The sequence below is a fragment of the Podarcis cretensis genome (genome assembly GCF_951804945.1).
Source record: "Podarcis cretensis genome assembly, chromosome: 8".
NCBI classification, from domain to species: domain Eukaryota; kingdom Metazoa; phylum Chordata; class Lepidosauria; order Squamata; family Lacertidae; genus Podarcis; species Podarcis cretensis.
In genome coordinates this window covers 19,713,020-19,736,530 of record NC_137177.1, presented here as the reverse complement: position 1 = coordinate 19,736,530, position 23,511 = coordinate 19,713,020, and the positions used below count along the sequence as shown (strand labels likewise).

Sequence of the window (23,511 nt, the reverse complement as noted above, 5' to 3'; positions counted from 1 at the left end):
CACCTTGCTCACTGTAGACCCACTCTGGGGCTCAGAATAGAGTGGCTGCAGTGCTGGACCACACTGAACTTGCTCTCTCAGATCCTCTGACTGTGCCCTTATGTTGTCCTTGATCCTTATCACACTGCTTTTCCCCACTGCTGTGGCTATGAGAGAGGAAACCCTGTGTACCCCTGAGAAAAGCTACACAGAAGGCTACTCTAGAGACGGGGCCCATATTATTGGTGGTCTTTTATCCCATAATATTTTAAGTGGTGAACAAGAACAATTCCGAAGTGCTCCACAGCCTTTCTCCTCTGCAACAGTCAGTCAGTAAGTATTTAACACTGTTTCAGGAAACCAGAATGTATCATCTGAATTTATCAATCTCTGTGTAGCCAGACTCAGGTCTATGATGTTATTGCAGATGAGATCAGAAGTGGTTTCTCGAGTGATCAGTACATACAAGTGAATGAATGAAGTCGAGGCCTAAGTGCATAGGATATATTTCTATCATGTAGGTGTGAAAGAATTGAAAAACTTTACAAAAGCAAGTCTATGGCCAGCAATCAATAGAATGAACAATTTTATGTGGCTTCACAACACTGCAATGTAGACACAGTGTGAAATATCCCATAAATATATTCTAAAATGTCTATGTTGGCTGAGTATGTCTTTCAGATGCTAAGATTCAGTGTCTGTTTGTTTTTAATGGTCTAAAGTTTTCTGCAAGCAGCAATGCCCAGCTTCTGTAGAGAATATTTCTTCCAGGTTATTTACCGTACTTTTTTTACAATTTACTTTTTAAAACACGAATTGCTGTCTTGTGTAGTTTGCCTTCAGTGTATAATATCTCTCTCTCTCTCTCTCTCTCTCTCTCTCTCTCTCTCTCCCAAAAGGAGAAATATTTTACTGCTGTTTCTCTCTCACACCCATGCACATCCGCTTGTCCCTGCCCTCTTCCCTTACCTAGAGGGGTGTCATCCTCCTTCAAGTAATGGTCAGCATTTCATTTGAAAAGGGCAGACAGATCCCCAGCTATCAAGAGATCATCCCCATACCATTAGCTCCCATTCACAAAACATCTGCCTGCCAGCCTGTGCTATTAACCTGCTGTGGGAGCGGGTGGCGTGTGGTCTAAACCACTGAGCCTCTTGAGCTTGCTGATCAGAAGGTCGGCGGTTCAAATCTGTGCAATGGGGTGAGCTCCCATTCCTCTGTCCCAGCTCCTGCCAACCTAGCAGTTTGAAAGCATACCAGTGCAAATTAATAAATAGATACTGCTGTGACAGGAAAGTAAACGGCATTTCTGTGCACTGTGGTTTCTGTGGTTTAGTCATGCTGGCCACATGACCCGGAAAACTGTCTGTGGACAAACGCTGGATCCCTTGGCCTGAAAGTGAGATGAGCGCCACAACCCCATAGTCGCCTTTGACTGGAGTCCTTTACCTTTCTAAATATTAACCTGCAATCTTGCTAACAAAGGAACTCAGAAGGCTCAACACCTGTAAAGATGCTGTTCTTGTTTCTTTGGTACAGTATCTACCCATCTATCTATGCATACATATTTGCATACGTACTGCATGAAATTAGGGGGGTTGGGGGTACGTTGTCCCTGAGGCATAGCAAAATCATCTCCATCCCCTTCTGAGTACCATCTGTCTAGCACATTTTTAACCAAATATTTCCAGGGCAGTTCACAATAGGTTCACTGTCCCAATGCAGCAAACTCAAGAAGAACTACCAGCATGCCCTGGCCTTTGTGTTTGCAGTGGAAGAGCTCAACAAGGACTCTCATCTCTTTCCCAATGTCTCCTTGGGATTCCAGCTCTATGAGGATAGTCACGACATGAGAAAGAACCATGAGGCCACCGTTAGCATTTTATCTGAGAGGAACTGGTCTCCTTCCGTGCTCCCCCTGCCTCCCAGCGCATATGATCTTTATTACTCCTATGGGAGGCCATCTTATAACAGCCTGGTCAGCACAGGTCCAAGGGATAAAACCATCCCCAACTATCATTGCCATGGGCAGAGCAAGCTGGCAGCCATCATCGGGGCTCTGACATCTGAGTCGACCACTGAGATGAGCAACATGTTGCAGAGCTCCAAGGTACCTCAGGTAAGTTTGGCTCTGTGCTCTGTTGCTGACACCCTCTCTGACTTCAAAATATTGGAGCAAGCAAATAGGACACGTGTGACCAAATGACATAATGTAAATTAAGCAAATTGGCTGGAGTTTGTTTTGCATAATTAAAGATGCAATCCTATACTATAGAGAAGTGTTATATAAATGTTAAGGAAGGAAGGAAGGAAGGAAGGAAGGAAGGAAGGAAGGAAGGAAGAAAGAAAGAAAGACTTGGGCTACATCCACCTGAGGGTCTATAGGATTTAGCAGAAACCTCACTACACTGGCGGAATGCAAGACATGCAGCCAGTGTTAGATTCACTAGTAGAACACCAGTGTTACACTGCTGGAGAACCAGGTTTAGATTTGGGCATGGCCTCCCTTTACCCCAGCTAATGTTTGACACTATTCCAGTTTGACCACAAAATGGTTGGAAGGTTCTATTCCTACTCAAAAACAATATAAACCAGCAACAAATACCCCCCCCTTTTCCCCATAGATCAGTTATGGCTCATCTGATCCCATCCTGAGTGACAAGGTCCAATTCCCTTTTCTGTATCGGACAGTCCCCAGTGACCTGGCTCAGTTCACCGTGATCATCAAGCTGATCCTTTACTTCCGCTGGACGTGGATTGGAGTAGTTTTTACAGGTGACGATAACAGTGAGAAGTTCCTCCAGGTCTTGGAAGGTGAAATGCAGAAAAATGGAGTTTGCGCTGAATTCATCTTAAAGATGTACAACAGGAAGAGCTTGGCTATGAAGACCATTCATAATATGGAAGCTGCCCTCACAAAGTCCTCAGCCAATGTAACTGTGTTTTATGGCAGCACCAGTCACTTCTTTCAGTTACAACTTCTCAGCCGAAATCTCCGAACGAGAGGCAAGATCTGGATCATCATGGCCCAGTGGGATTTTACTGTAGGTCCCCAGCCAGACAAACCAGACTCAAATCCATTCCAGGGCGCCTTGTCCTTTGCAGTTCATAAAGCGGAAATCCCAAAATTTCGAGACTTCCTTCGGTCTGTGAACCCTAAAAAATATCCAAACGATGTTTTCATGAAGCATTTCTGGGGTTCTGCCTTTGACTGTGTGATGCCTCCTCCCTACTCAGTCCCAAAGTATGGGAAAAGAAAATGCACTGAAAGGGAACGACTGGACAGCCTTCCTGTTTCAGTTTTTGATATGAACACCGTGTGGCAGAGCTATAGCATTTACAATGCGGTCTATGCAGTAGCCCATGCACTGATGGAAATGAGATACCATAATACTGGAGGAGGGAGGAGGAGGAGGAGAAAAGGCCTTCTATCCCCATGGCAGGTATTATGACACAAATAATGTATCTGAGACAGAGGAGAGTTTTCAACAATGCCAAAGATGGTAGCCACTCTGAGGAGAGGTCTTTAAATGAGACCAAGAGGGACTTCATTGGCTCTCCAGATCACCCTTTCCTCAGGGCTATTAGCTGCAATCTCCCTTCCTGACACTGTCAGTGGGCCCTGAATAGATTATAATATTCATTCAATGCATTAGCAAAGGCACCATTCGGTTTTAAATATATCCTGGATAATATGTATAGAGGAAATCAGAGCATTGTTCCGCAAGTGCAGTTTGAAACACAGCAGGGGGAGATGCCCTCTCTGGCTTGCAAGCCACTAATACAAACATGTACCAGAGTCACATTTTACAATATTCATATTAATTTAAACGTGATGAATCAAGTTGCTAAATGAATGTACCCTTATCATGTTTCATGACTCCCCTGATATTGTTTGTGAGCTGTAACTGGTCTGTGACCAAAATTAATAAATTCATTCATTCACTAGCTAAATGTGGGACAGTCAGTTTATTTAAGTAAGCTCTTCTATCAGTTGGCAGTCACAATTATTAAATCATACGTTAGTGAAGAGAGATTTCTCCCTCCCTCTCAATCTCTGCCCTCAGCTCCACACGTTTCTGAAGAAGGTCCGATTCAATAACAGTGCTGGAGAGGAGGTTTATTTTGATGAGAATGGAGACTCCACAGCTACTTATGATATTTTAAATTGGATCGTGCTCCCTAACAGCTCCTTGGTTAGTGTGAAAGTTGGAGGAGTGAAGCACCATGGCCAAGACTTCTTCTTTGACGATGCTAAGGTTGTCTGGAAGGAACGATTAGGGCAGGTGAGACGCAAGAAAGACTCTGCTCTGGGTGCTCCACCCGTGAGGTATGGTGGATGGTTTATGGGGCTGGATCAAGGCCCCATGTGTGTTATAGATTCAAAGCAGTATCGTGCTACTTCAGACAGTTATGGTTTCCCTCAAATAATCATGAGAACTGTCGTTTGCTAAGGGTCCTGTGAGTTCTTGGGAGATCCCTATTACCCTCACACAACTTAGAGTGGTTAATAATAATTATATAATTTATATCCTGCCCATCTGGCTGTGTTTCCCCAGCAACACTTGGCAGCTTACAACATATATAAAAACACAACAAACCTTTTAAAAACAAAATATCCTGTACAAGCAACAAACCAACCAACAAATCAATAGAAACCAATAACAACAACAATACTGATAATAATAATAATAATAATCAACAGTTTACAGTTATACCCACATTAAAATAACTGCCAAACACAGCTAAACATTTAACCAACACCAACCCAACAAAAACGAAGCAGAGGAACCAAAATTAGAACCATTTAAAACCTTTTAAAACATTTTAGTCCGTTGCCCCAACCCAATAATTGTTCCATCGGTGTTCCTCCAGCCTCCCAGGAGCCTCTTTTAGTTGTTCAGGGTAACAGCTCCTGCAGCTTGTGCAACACCTGGTGGCAGCCAGCTGGTTAGTCAAGGAGGCTCAAGGCACGCCACACAGGAAACACAGCTCTGTCCCTCCTAGAAATTGGGGAGAAATTGGATTCAGTTTGCATTTAAAGGCAAATCTGCCTAATTTCCAAAATAATGCATTAACAGAAACACAGCCATCCTCCAAAATTCTCCAGCCAAGTAATGTCTATAGAAATGCATACATTAAGTTGTTCTTTAAAAAATCAAATATTAGTGAAAATAACATACAACAACACATTTTTAGGGGAAATTGCATATAAAGATGTGTATATTAATCAAAATTCACACTAAAATGCTGGGGAATTCACATACAGTTTGTACAATTAAATTGTGCAAATTGAGGTTGTGCATTGCCCTGTCATTTTCCTTAATGCAGTGTCCAATCTTTTAGAGAAGTGGGCTCGTTGTGCAAGTGTGCCAAATGAAGTATGAATCTGCCAATATGTGATTGAATGCCATAGTTTGCAAAACAGCCACTTTAAAAAACGCATTTCCTCCTGCATTTCTTTAGCATCCGCGTTCCATCTGCAGTGAGAGCTGCCTCCCTGGATTTAGAAAAGTGGCTGAAAGGGGAAGGCCCAGCTGCTGCTTCAAATGTGTCCGGTGCCTACCTGCCCAGATCTCCAACCAAATTGGTAAGAATGTGGCCAAGGCATTGCTTGACTATACAAACATACATAGTTTATGTTTGTGTTCTCTGTGTGTTCTGCTTTTTGTTTTGATATTCACATTTTTCATCTTGGATCCAACTCAGGGTAAAATAATTTATGCATGTTCCCAGCATAAGCCACCTGTGCATAGCACTGATGGGCTGGAATCTGGTAAGTCACTAACTCATTTCTTTATTTCAGCCAAATCAGTTTCCAGTGTTTTAAGAATGCACAGTATCTTTTTCTTCTTCTTTTTAGTGGGTATAGAATTAATGTGTGATCGACTAAATGTAGACGAGCTGCTATATGATATATGGTCAGCATTTACACAGCTTTGTCAAAGGGTATTTTGCCTTCCCAAAGTTCTGCATGCTTTTGTTTTTTTCTTTTGAGCAATATGATTGCCTTCACCTTGTATGAATTTTCCTATCCAGCAGTATGTTGTTGGCCAGAGATAGGATGGGGCATGACAATATGTGGATTTGTAATTGCATGGGCGAAGATCATGAGAACATAAGAAGAGTTGTGCTAGATTGGACTGTCCTCACAGTTCACCAAATGCCCTGTGGTGACCACAGAGTGCATAATATTTTTCCCTTGGAAACCCGCCAAAACTCAGATCAAGGCTTTTCTGTTTCACCTAGCTTAGGAATGGTAGGGTAGATTTATCAGTTGAGCTTTATATTTGTAGTCCTCTAAAGTTAGGTAAAGGTAAAGGGACCCCTGACCATTAGGTCCAGTCGTGACCGACTCTGGGGTTGTGGCGCTCATCTCGCTTTACTGGCCGAGGGAGCCGGCGTACAGCTTCTGGGTCATGTGGCCAGCATGACTAAGCCGCTTCTGGTGAACCAGAGCAGCGCATGGAAATGCCGTTTGCCTTCCCGCCGGAGCGGTACCTACCGTATTTATCTACTTGCACTTTGATGTGCTTTCGAACTGCTAGGTTGGCAGGAGCAGGGACCAAGCAACAGGAGCATACCCCGTCACGGGGATTCGAACCGCCGACCTTCTGATCGGCAAGTCCTAGGCTCTGTGGTTTGACCCACAGTGCCACCCGTGTCCCATAAGCTACAAAGTTACATAAGTTACAAAGTTACTAAAGTTACTAAAGTTACAAATGCTATTACCAGCACTGGGCTTTTGGGGAGGCTAGGACATAGCACAACTCATCAGATCAATAAGATGGATGCATGGGTCTATGTGGAGAATAGTGAGATCCAATTTGTGTTTTCCAGATATGGACCGCTGTGAGACATGCAAAGAGGACTACTATCCAAATGAAGCCAGAAACAAGTGTGTTCCTAAAACCCTAAGTTTCCTGTCCTATGACGAGCCCCTGGGGATTGCTTTAGCTTCCTCGGCTCTTTCTTTCTCACTCTCGGCTATATTTTTGCTCGGAACCTTTATTAAACACCGAGACTCTCCCATAGTCAAAGCCAACAACCGAGATCTCAGCTACATCCTCCTCTCCTCCCTGATGCTCTGCTTCCTCTGCTCCTTGCTCTTCATTGGCCGGCCAAGGATGGAGACTTGCCTTCTCCGGCAGACAGCCTTTGGCCTCATTTTCTCAATCTCTCTTGCTACAGTCTTGGCCAAAACCATCACTGTGGTTCTGGCCTTCAATGCCACAAAGCCGGGGAACAGAATGCGGAAATGGCTGAGACCCAGAGCTGCCCATGGCTTTGTGCTGTTCTGTTCTCTCATCCAGGCTGGGATCTGTGTGGTCTGGCTGGGAACCTCTCCCCCATTCCCAGATGTTGATACCCGCTCGGAGCCTGGGTACATTATCCTTGAGTGCAACGAGGGCTCCGTCACTGCCTTCTACTGCATCCTAGCTTACATGGGTCTCTTGGCTTTGGTGAGCTTCATGGTTGCCTTCCTGGCCAGGAAGCTGCCTGACAGCTTCAATGAAGCCAAGTTCATCACCTTCAGTATGCTGGTTTTCTGCAGCGTCTGGGCGTCCTTCATCCCAAGCTACCTGAGCACCAAAGGGAAATATATGGTGGCTGTGGAGATCTTCTCTATTTTGGCCTCCAGCGCTGGGTTACTAGGCTGCATCTTCTTCCCCAAGTGTTATATTATTCTGCTGCGGCCAGATCAGAACAGCCGGGAGCATTTCACTCGAAAATTAAACTCTGGAGTCCAACAGCTTTAAATCTGGAGATTGAAATACTGCATGTTGTGTGGTTGATTGCCAGAATTCGGATATCTGAAGATTGGGCAAGCCAGTCTCTCTTCGTTTTTTATCTCATTAGCAAGTGTGTTTTCACTTGGCGACATCTTCCTTGGCAACTGGCATGGCCTTTTGCTCCAGCCAGATAAGACCAAAAAGACCACAATGTAAGCAAATATTTCCACAGATAATATATTTGAGTGAATCTGAAACTTTCTGGTTTGCTTTGAACTTTCAAGAGGCTGATCCTTCACAGGATCCTCAGTGTGATGAACTTGCTCACAAGTTCAGCATGAAAGCAGGATAGAGAAAGGTTCAACACTCGTTAGTGGCACCTGCCCTGTGGAATGCCCTCCCACCAGATGTCAAAGAGAAAAATAACTACCCAACTTTTAGAAGACATCTAAAAGGCAGCCCTGTTGGGAAGCTTTTAATATTTAATAGGTTATTGTATTTTAGTGTTTTGTTGGAAGCCGCCCAGAGTGACTGTGGACACCCAGCCAGATGGGCGGGGTATAAATAATTATTATTATTATTATTATTATTATTATTATTATTCAACACTCACCCCAGGGACAAACTATGTGTGGTGCCTGTCAAAAGCAGCAGGCCTTCCTTCCCTTTAAAGGTAAAGGAACTCCTGACCAATAGTTCCAGTTGTGGCCGACTCTGGGGTTGCGGCGCTCATCTCGCTTTATTGGCCAAGGGAGCCGGTGTACAGCTTCTGGGTCATGTGGCCAGCAGGACTAAGCCGCTTCTGGCGAACCAGAGCAGTGCACAGAAACGCCGTTTACCTTCCTGCCGGAGCGGTACCTATTTATCTACTTGCACTTTGAGGTGCTTTCAAACTGCTAGGTTGGCAGGAGCAGGGACCGAGCAATGGGAGCTCACCCCGTCGTGGGGATTTGAACCACCGACCTTATGATTGGCAAGTCCTAAGCTCTGTGGTTTGACCCACAGCGCCACCCACATCCCATCTTCCTCCTCTACTCCCCTGTTAACTGTAGTTTGTTTGTTTGTAGCGTGTTTGTATGATTGAATGTGGTATGCCAGTCAGCATAAATTCTTTTTCTGGTGGGACACAAACTCACTATGTAGTCACGACCAAGTCACTATTCTGACCTGTAATGGAGGAAGCTGTCTATACTGAATGAAAACATTGGTCCATCTAACTCTTTTTTTATATTAATATTTTTATTGAAAGAATTTAAATTATAAAGAAATAAAGTGATACAAAGGGGGGCGGACAAAGATATGTATAAAAAGGGGGGTAACAATATACAGAAATGCAATGTAATATACTCTCATACATTTTTATGTAAATTGATATAGTGTTATTATATCAATGTGCCTTCTTTTTGTAACATAGTCCTCATTCATTTTCATTTCTAAACTGCTTAACATGGTTGCATTGAGATATATCTTTGTTTACATTACAACATATTACAATGAAGCAATTACATATAAAAATGAACAATAAACACTTAGATTAATGTTTCTGAATAGATTAACAAAGTTGTGTTGAATTATTCCAGTTATTACAAATATGAAATGACGTGTAGTAACATATATTGCTTAAACTGATGACCGTAAGTAAAAGTTATTTTGTATCAAAAACAATTAGAATTTATTGGAATTTATAGGACCTGGGGAGGGGAGGGGAAATTAAAATATGCACTTCATGCACGCCAGACTATGCTGTAAACTACGGTTACTGTTCTACCATACGTCTCCTTGTTTGTGTAATGAATAAAGTCAAACCAGACTGCATAAAAATGGTGTTGATTCTTAAATTTTGTGTCAGTTTTTCCAATAATGCTGTTTGCCAGATTGCATTATATCATTGGTCCATGGTTAATAATTGTAATGATTTCCATGTCCTGGCAATAGTTGTTCTTGCAGCATTTAATAGGTGTTCCAATCCACATTGGTTCAGGCCATGGCTCAGCAGTGAGTCTCTCAAGCCCCTAAGTTGAAGGCCCAAGGTGAAGACCAGGCATGGAGAACATGTGGCACTCCAGACAATGTCATTGTCATTGACATTACCCCTTGCTGGGGCTCATGGGAGTGAAAGTCCAAAAAAAGCTGGAGACCCAATTGTGGGGAACACTGGTGTAGACAATACCAAGCAAGGTGGACTAATGATCACAGCTTCCTGTGTTCCTATGATGCATATAGACCAGGGGTCTGCAAACTTTTTGATCAGGGAGCTGGTCCACTGTCCCTCAGACCTTGTTGGGAGCCGGACTATATTTTGAAAAATATAAATACCCTGCAAACCGGTCCCGCAGCTGCCTCCAGACCTGGAGGAGGAATGCACTCTGCACGTGCTCAGGAGCGCAGCTCAGCGTCGCCCACTCGCCAGCGTTGTTGACGAGCAGCAGCCGCTCCATCGGCCCGTCCCTGCGGAGCTCCCAGGCGGCATGCACAATGCACTGCGACCCATCATACGAGGCCAGATCAGCGGGCAGGCCGCGCATGTGGAGCGTGCCAGGAGCTCGTCCTACACTTGAGTAGGACCTTGGTAGAGACACATGCCTGACTGGCATGTTCTCTCCCTCCTGGTCATTCGTTCGGGAGCTTCAAAAGCTTTCTTCAGCCTGAACATCACAGCAACCGATGCCAACAGACATCGGCACACTTATGGATCCGCAGAGTGTTCACAGTTTGCGTAACAGACCTCAGCAACTCAACATTTTGGCTAATCTACTTAATTTACATATAAACCCACACGGAGCACTGCAACATGGCTCACTCTCTCTCTAGCATCAGACAGCAAAGGAAAAAAGAACAAAGGACAATAGTCCCACTTCAAGGAAAACAGTAACACAAACATCCTGTCTCCGTCACTTCCCACTCTGTGGAGTCAAAACATACACCGTCATGTGATAGACAAAAATCCCATGACTGCAATCATGGAGCAGGAATTCTAATATCGCCCTGGCAGGCAGTGCACAGCTCACCCTCCAGCTGAAGCCCCGTGATGCGCCCGTCACAATGCTCATGGTGCAGCCCAGATCCGCCGCCTGCCTGCCAGCCTCTATGTCCATGGCCATGCCAGGTTTACCTCAGCACGTGGGCAGCAAGGCTTCGGATTGGCTGCAGGACGATCCTGCAGCCAATCCGAAGCCGTACCAGTGTCGTTGCCCGCCCAGAGGCGTCCGCAGCTTCGGACTGGCTGCAGGAGCTTCCTGCAGCCAATTCGAAGCTGTGCCAGAGTCATGGACGTCAGTCCCCGTGCGACGAGATGTCTGTGGCTTCTTTTCAAGGAAATGCCGCACTGGTTTAGCTCAGTGAGGGGCCAGACCAAGTAGACGGCAGGGTCCCCGGGCCGGATTTTCGAGCCTGGTGGGCCGGATTTTGGTCCCCGGGCCATAGTTTGCCAACCCTTGAATTCTAGACCACCTCCTAGTGAAGGCTAACTTAGTCAGCAAGATAGGAGGAACATGGAGCAAAGCAAGGAAGGGAACTTTGTGTGGGCACAGGTGCTCCATGCTGTTGCTTCATTCCTTGTCCCCATAGTACAGGGGCACATCAACATGAACATATTTGTGAAAGAAGATGGGCCACGGGGAGCAGCAGGGAGCATCTGCGTTGGGCAGGGAGGTGGAATCACTGCAATGACTATGATCAACGCAAGGAGGTCCACCCAGAGGGGATTCTGGTAAGCAATAACAAGAATGAGAGTTGTTGAAAGGGTCAGGAATCTTGGAGTAAACATGCCTTATTATGCCAGACGAGGCTCCTGTCTATAGAACAAAGCCAAGATCTTCCACCCTGCTCACTGTAGACCCACTCTGGGGCTCAGAATAGAGCGGCTGCAGTGCTGGACCACATTGAAATGAACTTGATCTCTCAACTCATCCCCCTGTGTTCTCTAATGCAGTCGACTTGACGGGCTTGACGGGGTCGATCTTGGAAAGAAGGCGAGTGCATAGGGAAGGCGGCTCTATGCTGTCTCTGATCCTTATCACGCTGCTTTTCCCCACTGCTGTGGCTACGGATGGGGAAACCCTGTGTACTCCTAAGAAAAGCTATACTGAAGGCTACTCTAAAGACGGGGACCATATCATTGGGGGTATATTATCCCAGAATATTTTAAACAATGAAAAAGTAAAATTCCAAAGTGCTCCACAGCCTTTTTCATTTGCAACGGTCGTTCAGTAAGTATTTAACACTGTTTCAGGAAACCAGAATGTATCATCTGAGTTTTATCAGTCTCTGTGTAGCCAGACTCAGGTCTATGATGTTATTTCAGATCAGATCAGAACTGGCGTAGAATCAAGCATTTGCTTTCTTGAGTGAAAGCATATATTCAGGAGCTAGTACATTTTGTAAGAATATCATTACTTTGCATTCATAGGCTCACCTGGCCCCTCTGTTACAGATCTTTAGGTGCCAGGCAAAAACATTTCTCTTCTCCCAGACCTTTGGCTAATGAAACAATCTATAGCATTTTAAATTGTGGGTGTGGAGGCATTTTTTGTGTGTGTTACTATGGTATGTATGTAATTTTTTATTTTTACGTTTTGCTTTTATATTGTAAACTGCCGTGTGATTCTGGATGAAGGGTGGTATAGAAATTTAATAAGTAATAATAACAATTATAATAATAATAGCAATAATCCACCAAAATTCTAACAAAGCAATGCACCAGAGCCAAAAGGCAAGGAGCTGGGTTGCCTCCACTCTGCCAGTATTTTGCAGGAGGGAAATTTAGGTTTGCGCAGTTGGAATAAAGTACTCTGTTGCCAAAGGGCAACAAATCCACTTTTTAATGGATTTTTTTGTGATTAGGAAAGTTATGGGGAAATGCCCTGAAAGGTGTGGGGTGAATGAATGATTAGCAGCAAGATATAAAAGTGAGCAAACCATGATCAGTTCAGAACAAGAATGCTCATTCCTGGCTATGTTCCACCTTCCCTGTGAAAGGCATTGTGTTTCTGCAAAGCTGTTGCTTGGGACTACAGATGTGCAACAGAGTGCTGTTGTGCTCTTGTCCAGCTTGCAGGCTCCTCTTTCCTTCTTATTGTTGTATCAACTCCTCAGATACAAATTGGAATAAATGCTCTGTAAAGACTGGAGATGGTCTGTCATTACCAGGATTGATGCTGCGTAAACAGAACTTAGAATACTTCCTTCCAGATTATTTCCTTTTTTACAATTTACTTCTTAAAACACTAATTGGTGTCTTGTGTAGTTGGCCCTCATTGCATACTCCCTCTCTCTCCCTGTTCCGAAAGCAGAAATAGTCTGCTGCTGTTTCTCTCACACACCCATGTACATCCGCTTGTCCCTGCCCTCTTCCCTTACCTAGAGGGGTGTTGCCCTCCTTCAAGTACTGGTCAGCATTTCATTTGAAAACGGCAAAGAGATCCCCAGCTATCAAAAGACCATCCCCATACCATTAGCTCCCATTCACAAAACATCTGCCTGCCAGACTGTGCTATTAACCAGCAATTTGGCTAACAAATTCCTTCCTTCCATACATCTTTGCATACATACTTTTACGAATTGGGTGTGTGTGTGCAGACTCCCCATAATTACGTGATTTAGTAAAAGTTAAAAATTAATCAAGTTTTAATGAAACTTTGCCAAATTCAGAACCCTCCTAGGTTTAGTTATATGGAACCAAGCCAGCATGGCAGAGCTGGATGGATGGGCCGTTAGCAGGAGACAAATGCTTTTATTTATGCCTATTTATTTATGCATCTTTTAATGCATATTTATGCATTTATACAACCTGTACCAAAAGGGAGAGATTGGAGAGGGTCTCATTTTGCCTTCAGGACAGCATTAGATGCAAAGAACAGCAAAAAGCCATCCCTGGTGTCTCTTAGTTTTAGCCTGTCATTCCCAACTCACATGGAACTCTCCCCCTTCTTCTCCTTCTCACTGCTAACCGTCTCCAAAGGCCTCCCTCCAGCCTAATCATTCAGTGTTGAAACCCTAAGCTGCCCTTTGCCTCTGCCCACTAACACCCAGCAAGGATGACACCCCGCTCCCCTTGCCTGGCTGTCTTGCCCTCTGATGGTTTCCTTGATGGGTCATCACTGGCCCATATCATAAAGACACCACAGGGAACAGAGACCCTGGTAAGTGCTCCTACAACCCCTGGAATCTTGCACCGCTGGTGGGGATTGAGGTGGCATGCAACAACACAATCAGAGTGTGGTACCTTCACAACACCTGTGCTGCTGCTTATTTTCCTTCAGGGACTAGAATGTGGATACCCAACATATTGTTGGGCTCCCAGCTACCATCAGACTAAGCTGGTATGTGGAGTTACCAGGGATGGTAGGATTAGGTAGGGCTGCCATACATCCAGATTTTCCTGGAAACGTTCAGGAATTGGTCCTCAAAATGGCGTCCAGGTGGAGTTTTTTGAATCGGCAAAATGTCCAGGATGTATGGCAAGGGGGGTATTTTTAAATTTTAAAAATCCATTAAAAAGCCCCCAAGAGCCCCAATACTTTTTTTGTCTTGGTGAGGAGGGGAGACACTCCCAAAAAAGGCTCAACAAGTTGGGGGGGGGAGTAGTTCAATATCTAGAACGCTAACGTTGGACAAACCTACAGTTTCCATTATCTCTAATGGGTAGCATAATCATCTCCATGCCCTACTGTCTGTCTGTCTCGCGCATTTTTAACTGAATATTTCCAGGGCAGTTCACAATAGAGTTACTGAGGTTCACTGTCCCACTGCAGCGAACTCAGGAAGAACTATCAGCACGTCCTGGCCTTTGTGTTTGCAGTAGAAGAGCTCAACAAGGACTCTCATCTCTTTCCCAATATCTCCTTGGGATTCCAGCTCTATGAGGATAGTCACAACATGAGAAAAAACAATGAGGCCACTGTCAGCATTTTATCTGAGAGGAACTGGACTCCTTCCGTGCTCCCCCTGCCTCCCAGCGCATATGATCTTTATTACTCCTACGGGAGGCCATCTTACGACAGCCTGGTCAGCAAAAGTCCAAAGGATAAAACCATCCCCAACTATCATTGCCATGGGCAGAGCAAGCTGGCAGCCATCATCGGGGCTCTGACATCTGAGTCGACCACTGAGATGAGCAACATGTTGCAGAGCTCCAAGGTACCTCAGGTGAGTTTGGCCCTGTGCTCTGTTGCTGTACCTGACACCCTCTCTGACTTCAAAATACTGGAACAAGCAAACAGGACAGATGTGACCAAATGACATAATGTAAATTATGTGTTCTTTTTTTTAAAAAAAAATATTTATTTATTTTTCCAAAAACAAAGGAAACATCAAAACAACACAAAACAACAAAAACAATACACCACATACAAAAGTAAAAAGAAAAGAAAAAGTTAAAAACAAAAACTCCAGTTTTCAGACTCATGTTTACAAAAATTTCTTTCTTGACCTCCTCACGCCTCCCTTTTTTGTATTCCTCTTTGTCCAATCAGATACGGCAAATCCTTACCCTTCTTCAAAACTCATTTCTGGTTATTGTAATCACTTCTATTATGTCTCCAATCTTTCCTCCTTATAATTAAACACTTTTAACATATTGTTTACTTTGACATAATATAACCTTATTTTTCCACCCTTTTTCTATTTACATTTTTTACATATTTTTTAACACTGTACCACTGATGCCATATTATTTCATATCCAACATCATTTTAGCATTCGTGCACTTTACAGTGTTTCTGCAGATAGTTCTTAAACTTCTTCCAGTCCTCTTCCACCGCTTCTTCTTCCAGGTCTCGGATTCTGCCAGTAATTTCTGCCAATTCCATGTTGTCTATTACTTGCATCTGCCATTCTTCCAAGGTGGGCAAATCTTGTGTCTTCCAGTACTTTGCGATGAGTATTCTTGCTGCTGTTGTCGCATACATAAAAAACGTTCTATCTTTCTTTAACACCAATTGGCCGACTATGCCCAAGAGAAAGGCCTCTGGTTTCTTAGGGAAGGTATATTTAAATACCTTTTTCAGTTCATTATATATCATCTCCCAGAAAGCCTTAATCTTCGGGCACGTCCACCAAAGGTGAAAGAATGTACCCTCAGTTTCCTTACATTTCCAACATTTGTTATCAGGCAGGTGATATATTTTAGCAAGCTTGACTGGGGTCATGTACCACCTATAAATCATTTTCATAATATTCTCTCTTAAGGTATTACATGCCGTAATTGCTCCTTTTTTAATAAATGAAAGATTTTCTTCCTCTTTTCGGGGGAGTTCAAACCATGAATGTTCCAACTTAATAGTTGCAGAGACATGTTGGAGTTGGTCTATTTTCCTCCTACTGCTCCCAAAAGTTCTTCCTCCTTTGACGGTGGTATCGCTTTCTCCGGTTCGTGAAGCCCCAAGGCCTCAATCCCTTTCTGGAGGTCTTCTTCGTGGACACTCAGAATTTTTTTCTTGTCTTCAACAGATTTAATTTTGACTTTTTTCCCTTTAAAAGTGAAGGATAGCCCCTGGGGGAACTCCCATCTAAAGACGATTCTGTTACTTCTCAATAATGTCACCAAATCTCCATAGTTAGATCTGAGTTCTAGTAAATGTTTCGGAATATCCTTATAAATTTCTACCCTTGAATCTTTGATCTCTAGGGTCTTCTGGAAGTGTGCACTCAGTATCTTATCTCTTTCTTCCTTTGTTCTGAGGGAGATCAGACAGTCTCTCGACTTAATCTTCCTCCCTCCCTTTCCAAGTCTGAATGCACTTACAATCTTAAAGTCTTTGTCCTCTTCCAGAGACCAAAATTCTGCAAATTCCCGTGTCAAATACTCAATTAAGTCCTCCTTTTCAAGTTCTGGTACTGACCTGATTCTGATGTTATTTTCCTTATTTTTTAATTCTATCATAGACATAAATTATGTGTTCTTCAATCATATGCATGTAAAAACTTGCATTTTCCAGAAATATTTATCTATTTATTTAAACTATTTGCAGCCTACTCTCCTTCAATAGGCAATCCCAGGGCAGGCTACATTAAACTGATGTCACAGGTTGTAGCCTGCACAGTGAGAAGGAAGGGAGGCAAACCAACTTCTCCTTCTTATTAACTTCATCACAGTCACCAAGTGGATATCTTTATTTTATTTTTTTCCTGCCTGCCTCCACCAAATAGCCCTTGAACACTCTGAACTTTAAACTGGCCCAGTACTTAGAGGAGTGGTGGGGCGATTAGATTAGACCTCATTACTGGTAGGGTTCACACAGTACACGTAAGAGAACAAAGAATTTGGTAACCTTCACAGGACAGCTTACTCTATGGTCTTAACCCCTTCACATGTTAGAGTTAAACATGTTGGTTATAAGAGGCTCATTTACCTCACACTTTCAACCTTTAAATCAATTAGAAGGAAGAGGAGGAGAGCACATTCCTAAGTACATTTATATTTCAGGTTAATTGGCAGGTCCCTAGGTTAAAATCCACCATTATACAACCATAAAATTAAACACAATGACAGGGGACAACAGCTGTAAATCACACCAAGAAAGTTGGAGTTAACTCTTGATTAGCAAAAGAGGATCTGCACAGGAGTGTCACAGCAACTCATCTCCTGCAGATCTTGCTCCCCATGAAGCAATTGCTGAGATTGAAGGTCCCCGTCTCCCCAAAGCTGCCTAAGTCCTCTCTTCTCCAGGGTTTTCACAAAGCAATCTGAGACTGCACCTGCTTGAAACTAACTTCTCATCTGCCCTCTTCATGTCTCTCCTGGTTCTGAGAAATGAGTGGAGAGTGGAGCTCATCACAGCAGGAGAGGGAGATGCCCAAGCCCCTTCACCAGCCAGACTCATCTTTGCCTCTTGGCCTCTCTCTTCTCCTGCTTCAGTTTCTGCCCCTGATTCTGGATGTCTCTCTGCCACAGATTCCCCCTGCTCACTAATCCCTGCTAACTCTTCTGCTTTTGGCACCTTCTCTTCCCAGTCTTCTCCCTCTTCTACCTCTGACCACTCATTGCCAACTACCACCAATCCCCAGCCTTCATCCCTTGGGGGATCCCAGTTGGTTTCTCTCACCAATCATCTGTGTCCAACCAGTGTGTGGCACACAAAATGGTTGAAGGTTCTATGCCTTCAAAAAAACACACAATATAAACCAGCAAGAAATAACAGCCCTTTTCTCCTTAGATCTGTTATGGCTCGTCTGATCCCATCCTGACTGATAAGGTCCAGTTTCCTTTTCTGTATCGGACAGTCCCCAGTGACCTGGCTCAGTTCACCGGGATCATCAAGCTGATCCTTTACTTCTGCTGGATGTGGATTGGAGTAGTTTTTACAGGTGACGATAATGGCGAGAAGTTCCTCGAGGCCATGGAAGGTGAAATGCAGAGAAATGGAGTTTGCGCTGAATTCATCTTAAAGATGTACAGCATGAAGAACCTGGCTATGAAAACCATTCATAAGATGGAAGATGCCCTCACAAAGTCCTCAGCCAATGTAACTGTGTTTTACGGTAGCACCAGTCACTTCTTTCAGTTACAACTTTTCAGTCGAAATCTCCGAACGAGAGGCAAGATCTGGATCATCACAGCCCAGTGGGATTTTACTGTAGGTCCCCAGCCAGACAAACCAGACTCAAATCCATTCCAGGGCGCCTTGTCCTTTGCAGTTCATAAAGCGGAAATCCCACGATTTCGAGACTTCCTTCGGTCTGTGAACCCTAAAAAATATCCAAACGATGTTTTCATGAAGCATTTCTGGGGTTTTGCCTTTGACTGTGTGATGCCTCCTCCCTACTCAGTCCAAATGTATGGGAAAAGAAAATGCACTGAAAGGGAACGACTGGACAGCCTTCCTGTTTCAGATTTTGATATGAACACCGTGTGGCAGAGCTACAGCATTTACAATGCGGTCTATGCAGTAGCCCATGCACTGATGGAAATGAGATATCATTATACTGGAGGAGGAGGGAGGAGGAGGAGAAAAGGCCTTCTACCCCCATGGCAGGTATTATGACACAAATAATATATCTGAGGCAGAGGAGAGTTTTCAACAATGCCAGAGATGGTTTGATAGCCTCATCATTGCGTATGGTGTCCCCACATGATTTGTCAGGGCCCTGTGGTATCAAAGGCAAACGGGGTGGTCCACACAGGCCTGTGGTTTCAGGTTATGGAGTATAGAGACAAGGATCCCAAGGCCAGAGGCATTTGATGTAGTCTAATATGCTTTTCAAATTCCAAATCAGGCAAGTAAGAGGGAGAAGAGAGAAAACAAGTGGCTGAAACAGGGTAGCCGCTCTGAGGAGATGTCTTTAAATGAGACCAAGAGGGACTTCATTGGCGCTCCAAATCAGCTGATTCCTCAGGGCTATTGACTGCAATCTCCCTTTCTGACACTGTCAGTGGGCCCTGTCCCACCCATAGATTTGAATAGATTATAATATTCATTCATTGCATTAGCAAAGGCACCATATGGTTTTAAATATATCCTGGATAATATGTATACCTGTAGAGGAAAGCAGAGCATTGCTCCGCAAGTGCAGCTTGAAACACAGCAGGGGGAGATGCCCTCTCTCGCTTTCAAGCCACTAACATGGAAACACTGAAATAATAACCAAAGTCACATCTTACAATATTTATATTAATTTAAACGTGATGAATCAACTAGCTAAATGTGGGACAGTTAGCTTATTTAAGTAAGTTCTTCTATCAGTTGGCAGTCATAATTATTAAATCATACGTTAGTGAAGAGAGATTTCTCCCTCCCTTGCAATCTCTGCCCTCAGCTCCACACATTTCTGAAGAAGGTTCAATTCAATAACAGTGCTGGAGATGAAGTTTATTTTGATGAGAATGGAGACTCCACAGCAACTTATGATATTTTAAATTGGAGCGTGCTCCCTAACAGCTCCCTTGTTAGTGTGAAAGTTGGAGGAGTGAAGCACCATGGCCAAGACTTCTTCTTTGATGATGCTAAGGTTGTCTGGAAGGAACGATTAGGGCAGGTGAGACTCAAGAAAGACTCTGCTCTGGGTGCTCCACCCGTGAGGTATGGTGGGTGGTTTATGGGTCTGGATTAAGGCCCCGTGTGTGCTATGGATTTAAAGCAGTATCATACTACTTCAGACAGTTATGGTTTCCCTTTAAAATGAGAACTGTAAGGGTCCTGTGAGTTCTTGGGAGATCCCTATTCCCCTCACAGAGTCACAGTTATCAGAGTGGCTTGCACTGTCTCCCCAGGGAATTCTGGGAACTGTAGCTCTATGAGGGGAATAGAGGTCTCCTAACAACTCTCCTCATCTTTAACAAAATGCACACCCCAGGATGCTCTGGGGGAAGCCATGATTATTTAAAGTGGTACGATAATGAAGCAGCTGGGTCATGAAGTCTAGCAGGGTTCAAGCATGACCCAAGACCAAGATTCAGATAAAAAAGGATTTATTGGAACAACAGGAACAAGAATGAGAAACAGGGGCACTTGGCCCAGTATATATACCTTAAGCCAGTGTAGGCAAAACACACACCACGCCTGTGATAGGTCGCCTTAATGCTGCACTTAGCAAATCACAACACTGGCCCTATCTCAGCAGGGATTGGCTGCCTGCCAGCTACTAACAAGGTCATGGAAGGGTTTTTAGAATCCTCTCTGTCTGTAGTTATGTAGATGGAGCTCCTGAGCTCCAGGAAGACTGAAGGCCTAGGCCTGCATTGCATGCATACAGCCTGGCTTCGCCCTACAATACATAACAGGTCTGAAAACAATTTTCTGTCTAAGGCCAAGGAAAAGACAAACACACAACCCATTCCATGAACAAAAGATGACCAAAATGAACCTTACTGCAACATGAGTGACAAGACAGCATCTTCGGCAACACTTGAGGGCAGACAGCTGATTACTTAAGGAGGTTCAAGGCACGCCACATGGCAAACACAGCTCTGTCCTTCCTAGAAATTGGGGAGAAATTAGATTCCGTTTGCATTTAAAGGCAAGCCTGCCTAATTCACACTTTCCAAAACAAGACATGAACTGAAAGACAGCCTTCTCCTGAAATCCGCATTTCTCTGAATTTTGCAATGCCAAGTAATGTCTATAGAAATGCATACATTAAAGTGTGCTTTTAAAAGAGCACATATTGGTAAAAAAAACCATACAAAAACACATTGTTTGGGGAAATTGCACAAAAAGATGTGCATATTAAGAGAAATCCACACTAAAATAGTGGAGAATTCACATTCAGGTTGTACAATTAAAATTGTGCGAATTCAGGTTGTTCATTGCCCTGTCATTTTCCTTAACGCAGCGCCCAATCTGTTGGGGAAGTGGGCTCGTTGTGCAAGTGTGCCAAATCAACAATAAGGGCACAACCTGAATCTGCCAATATGTGATTGAATTAATGCCGTAGTCTGAAAACTGCATTTTTAAAACTGCCATTTTAAAAACTGCATTTCCTCCTGCACTTCTTTAGCATCCGCGCTCCATCTGCAGTGAGAGCTGCCTCCCTGGATTTAGAAAAGTGGCTGAAAGGGGAAGGCCCAGCTGCTGCTTCAAATGTGTCCGGTGCCTACCTGGCCAGATCTCCAACCAAATTGGTAAGAATGTGGCCAAAGCATTGCTTGACTATACAAACATACATAGTTTATGTTTGTGTTCTCTGTGTGTTCTGCTTTTTCTTTTGAAATTCACATTTTTAATCTTAGATCAAACTCAGGAGAAAATAGTTCCCAGCATAAACCACCTGTGCACAGCACTGATGGGCTGGAGTCTAGTAAGTCACTAACCCGTTTCTTTATTTCAGCCAAATCAGATTCCAGTGTTTTAAGAATGAGCAGTATCTTTTGTCTTTTAAGGGGGTGTTAACTGAATGTGTATTTGGTTGAATAAATGTAGACGAGCTGCTTAATTAGCTAAGGGAGCTTTGAACAGAGGGGGTAGGGTCTAGGGGTCATCTGAGCTTTATATTTTTATTCATCTAAAGTTACACATGCTATTACCAGCACTGGGTTTCTGGGGGGACCAGGCTATAGCACAACTCATTTGATCAATAAGATGGATGCACAGGTCTATGTGGTCAATAGTGAGATCCAATTTGTGTTTTCCAGATATGGACCACTGTGAGACATGCAAAGAGGACTACTATCCAAATGAAGCCAGAAACAAGTGTGTTCCCAAAAACCTAAGTTTCCTGTCCTATGACGAGCCCCTGGGGATTGCTTTAGCTTCCTCTGCTCTTTCTTTCTCACTCTTGGCTATATTTTTGCTCGGAACCTTTATTAAACACCGAGACTCTCCCATAGTCAAAGCCAACAACCGAGATCTCAGCTACATCCTCCTCTCCTCCCTGATGCTCTGCTTCCTCTGCTCCTTGCTCTTCATTGGCCGGCCAAGGATGGAGACTTGCCTTCTCCGGCAGACAGCCTTTGGCCTCATTTTCTCAGTCTCTCTTGCTACGGTCTTGGCCAAAACCATCACTGTGGTTCTGGCCTTCAATGCCACAAAGCCGGGGAACAGAATGCGGAAATGGCTGAGACCCAGAGCTGCCCATGGCTTTGTGCTGCTCTGTTCTCTCACCCAGGCTGGGATCTGTGTGGTCTGGCTGGGAACCTCTCCCCCATTCCCAGATGTTGATACCCGCTCGGAGCCTGGGTACATTATCCTTGAGTGCAACGAGGGCTCCGTCACTGCCTTCTACTGCATCCTAGCTTACATGGGTCTCTTGGCTTTGGTGAGCTTCACGGTTGCCTTCCTGGCCAGGAAGCTGCCTGACAGCTTCAATGAAGCCAAGTTCATCACCTTCAGTATGCTGGTTTTCTGCAGCGTCTGGGCGTCCTTCATCCCAAGCTACCTGAGCACCAAAGGGAAATATATGGTGGCTGTGGAGATCTTCTCTATTTTGGCCTCCAGTGCTGGGTTACTAGGCTGCATCTTCTTCCCCAAGTGTTATATTATTCTGCTGCGGCCAGATCAGAACAGCCGGGAGCATTTCACTCGAAAATTAAACTCTGGAGTCCAACAGCTTTAAATCTGGAGACTGAAATACTGCATGTTGTGTGGTTGATTGCCAGAATTCGGATATCTGAAGATTGGACAAGCCAGTCTCTCTTCGTTTTTTATCTCATTAGCAAGTGTGTTTTCACTTGGTGACATCTTCCTTGGCAACTGGCATGGCCTTCTGCTCCAGCCAGATAAGACCGAAAAGAGCACCTTGTCAGCAAATATTTCCACATGTGAGTGAATCTGAAACTTTCTGGTTTGCTTTGAACTTTCAAGAGGCTGATCCTTCACAGGATCCTCAGTGTGATGAACTTGCTAACAAGTTCAGCTTGGAAGCAGGATAGAGAAAGGTTCAACCCTCACCCCAGGCACAAACTGTGGTTGCTGCCAAAAGCTTCTCCTTTATTAACAGTCGTGTGGGTGATGGATGTGGTGTTGTGTGATGCCGTTCTGCCCACTACAATCCCACTTCAGTGAGTGCTTTATGTGGAGAGCTGTGAAGCCTGCCCCAATGTTTTCTTGCATTATACATAACGGGGTGAAGCACACATTGGGTTATATCCAACTAACGCATCCTATCAATGCCAATATTTTCACTTGCACAACAGAACTTTCCTACCTCTCCTTCCCCTGCACCAGAGGATTGGGGGAACCCCAGTCCAGATTTAGTTGTGGGGGAGTTGGGGAAAGTTCCATTGTGGAAGTGTAAATCTTTGCCCTGGTGGGACATGTTAGCTGGATACCACTCAACATGTCTGAGCTTCAGACACAAACTCATTATGTAGTCATGACCAAGTCACTATCTTGACCTCTAATGGAGGAAGGGAGGAAGTTGCCTT

General features: G+C 44.1%; 4 protein-coding genes across 8 annotated transcripts in view; 3 read left to right on the top strand and 1 right to left on the bottom strand.

Moving 5' to 3' along the window:
- The window catches only part of LOC307221581 (vomeronasal type-2 receptor 26-like), a 3,968-nt gene extending 426 nt beyond the window's left edge, over positions 1-3,542 (top strand). The window contains exons 2-3 of the mRNA XM_079986222.1: positions 1,671-2,098; positions 2,604-3,542. Of these exons, the coding sequence (XP_079842348.1) occupies positions 1,829-2,098; positions 2,604-3,431 (1,098 nt within the window). The 5' untranslated portion in view covers positions 1,671-1,828 and the 3' untranslated portion in view covers positions 3,432-3,542. The remainder of the gene's footprint in view (positions 1-1,670; positions 2,099-2,603) is intronic.
- Positions 1-11,588, bottom strand: part of LOC307221595 (gilatoxin-like) — a 17,971-nt gene extending 6,383 nt beyond the window's left edge. For 2 of the 5 annotated variants that reach the window (XM_079986241.1, XM_079986246.1), the window contains exon 1: positions 4-651. Coding sequence is in view for 1 of the 5 variants with exons in the window: in XM_079986240.1 (XP_079842366.1) it covers positions 4,784-4,786 (3 nt within the window). In the remaining 4 variants the exon portion in view is untranslated. The other 3 variants (XM_079986244.1, XM_079986242.1, XM_079986240.1) reach the window with 3 other exon arrangements.
- Positions 1-23,511, top strand: part of ETV2 (ETS variant transcription factor 2) — a 226,159-nt gene that overhangs the window by 115,981 nt on the left and 86,667 nt on the right. The gene's annotated exons all lie outside the window — the stretch shown is intronic.
- On the top strand, positions 5,741-23,511 carry LOC307223407 (vomeronasal type-2 receptor 26-like; the record flags this gene model as incomplete). The annotated part of the gene is made up of 7 exons (XM_079989375.1): positions 5,741-5,755; positions 7,293-7,442; positions 10,049-10,244; positions 11,280-11,421; positions 14,465-14,858; positions 21,147-21,270; positions 21,781-23,511. The coding sequence occupies 7 exons, from the start codon at positions 5,741-5,743 to the stop codon at positions 22,698-22,700; spliced, it is 1,941 nt and encodes a 646-aa protein (XP_079845501.1). The 3' UTR covers positions 22,701-23,511.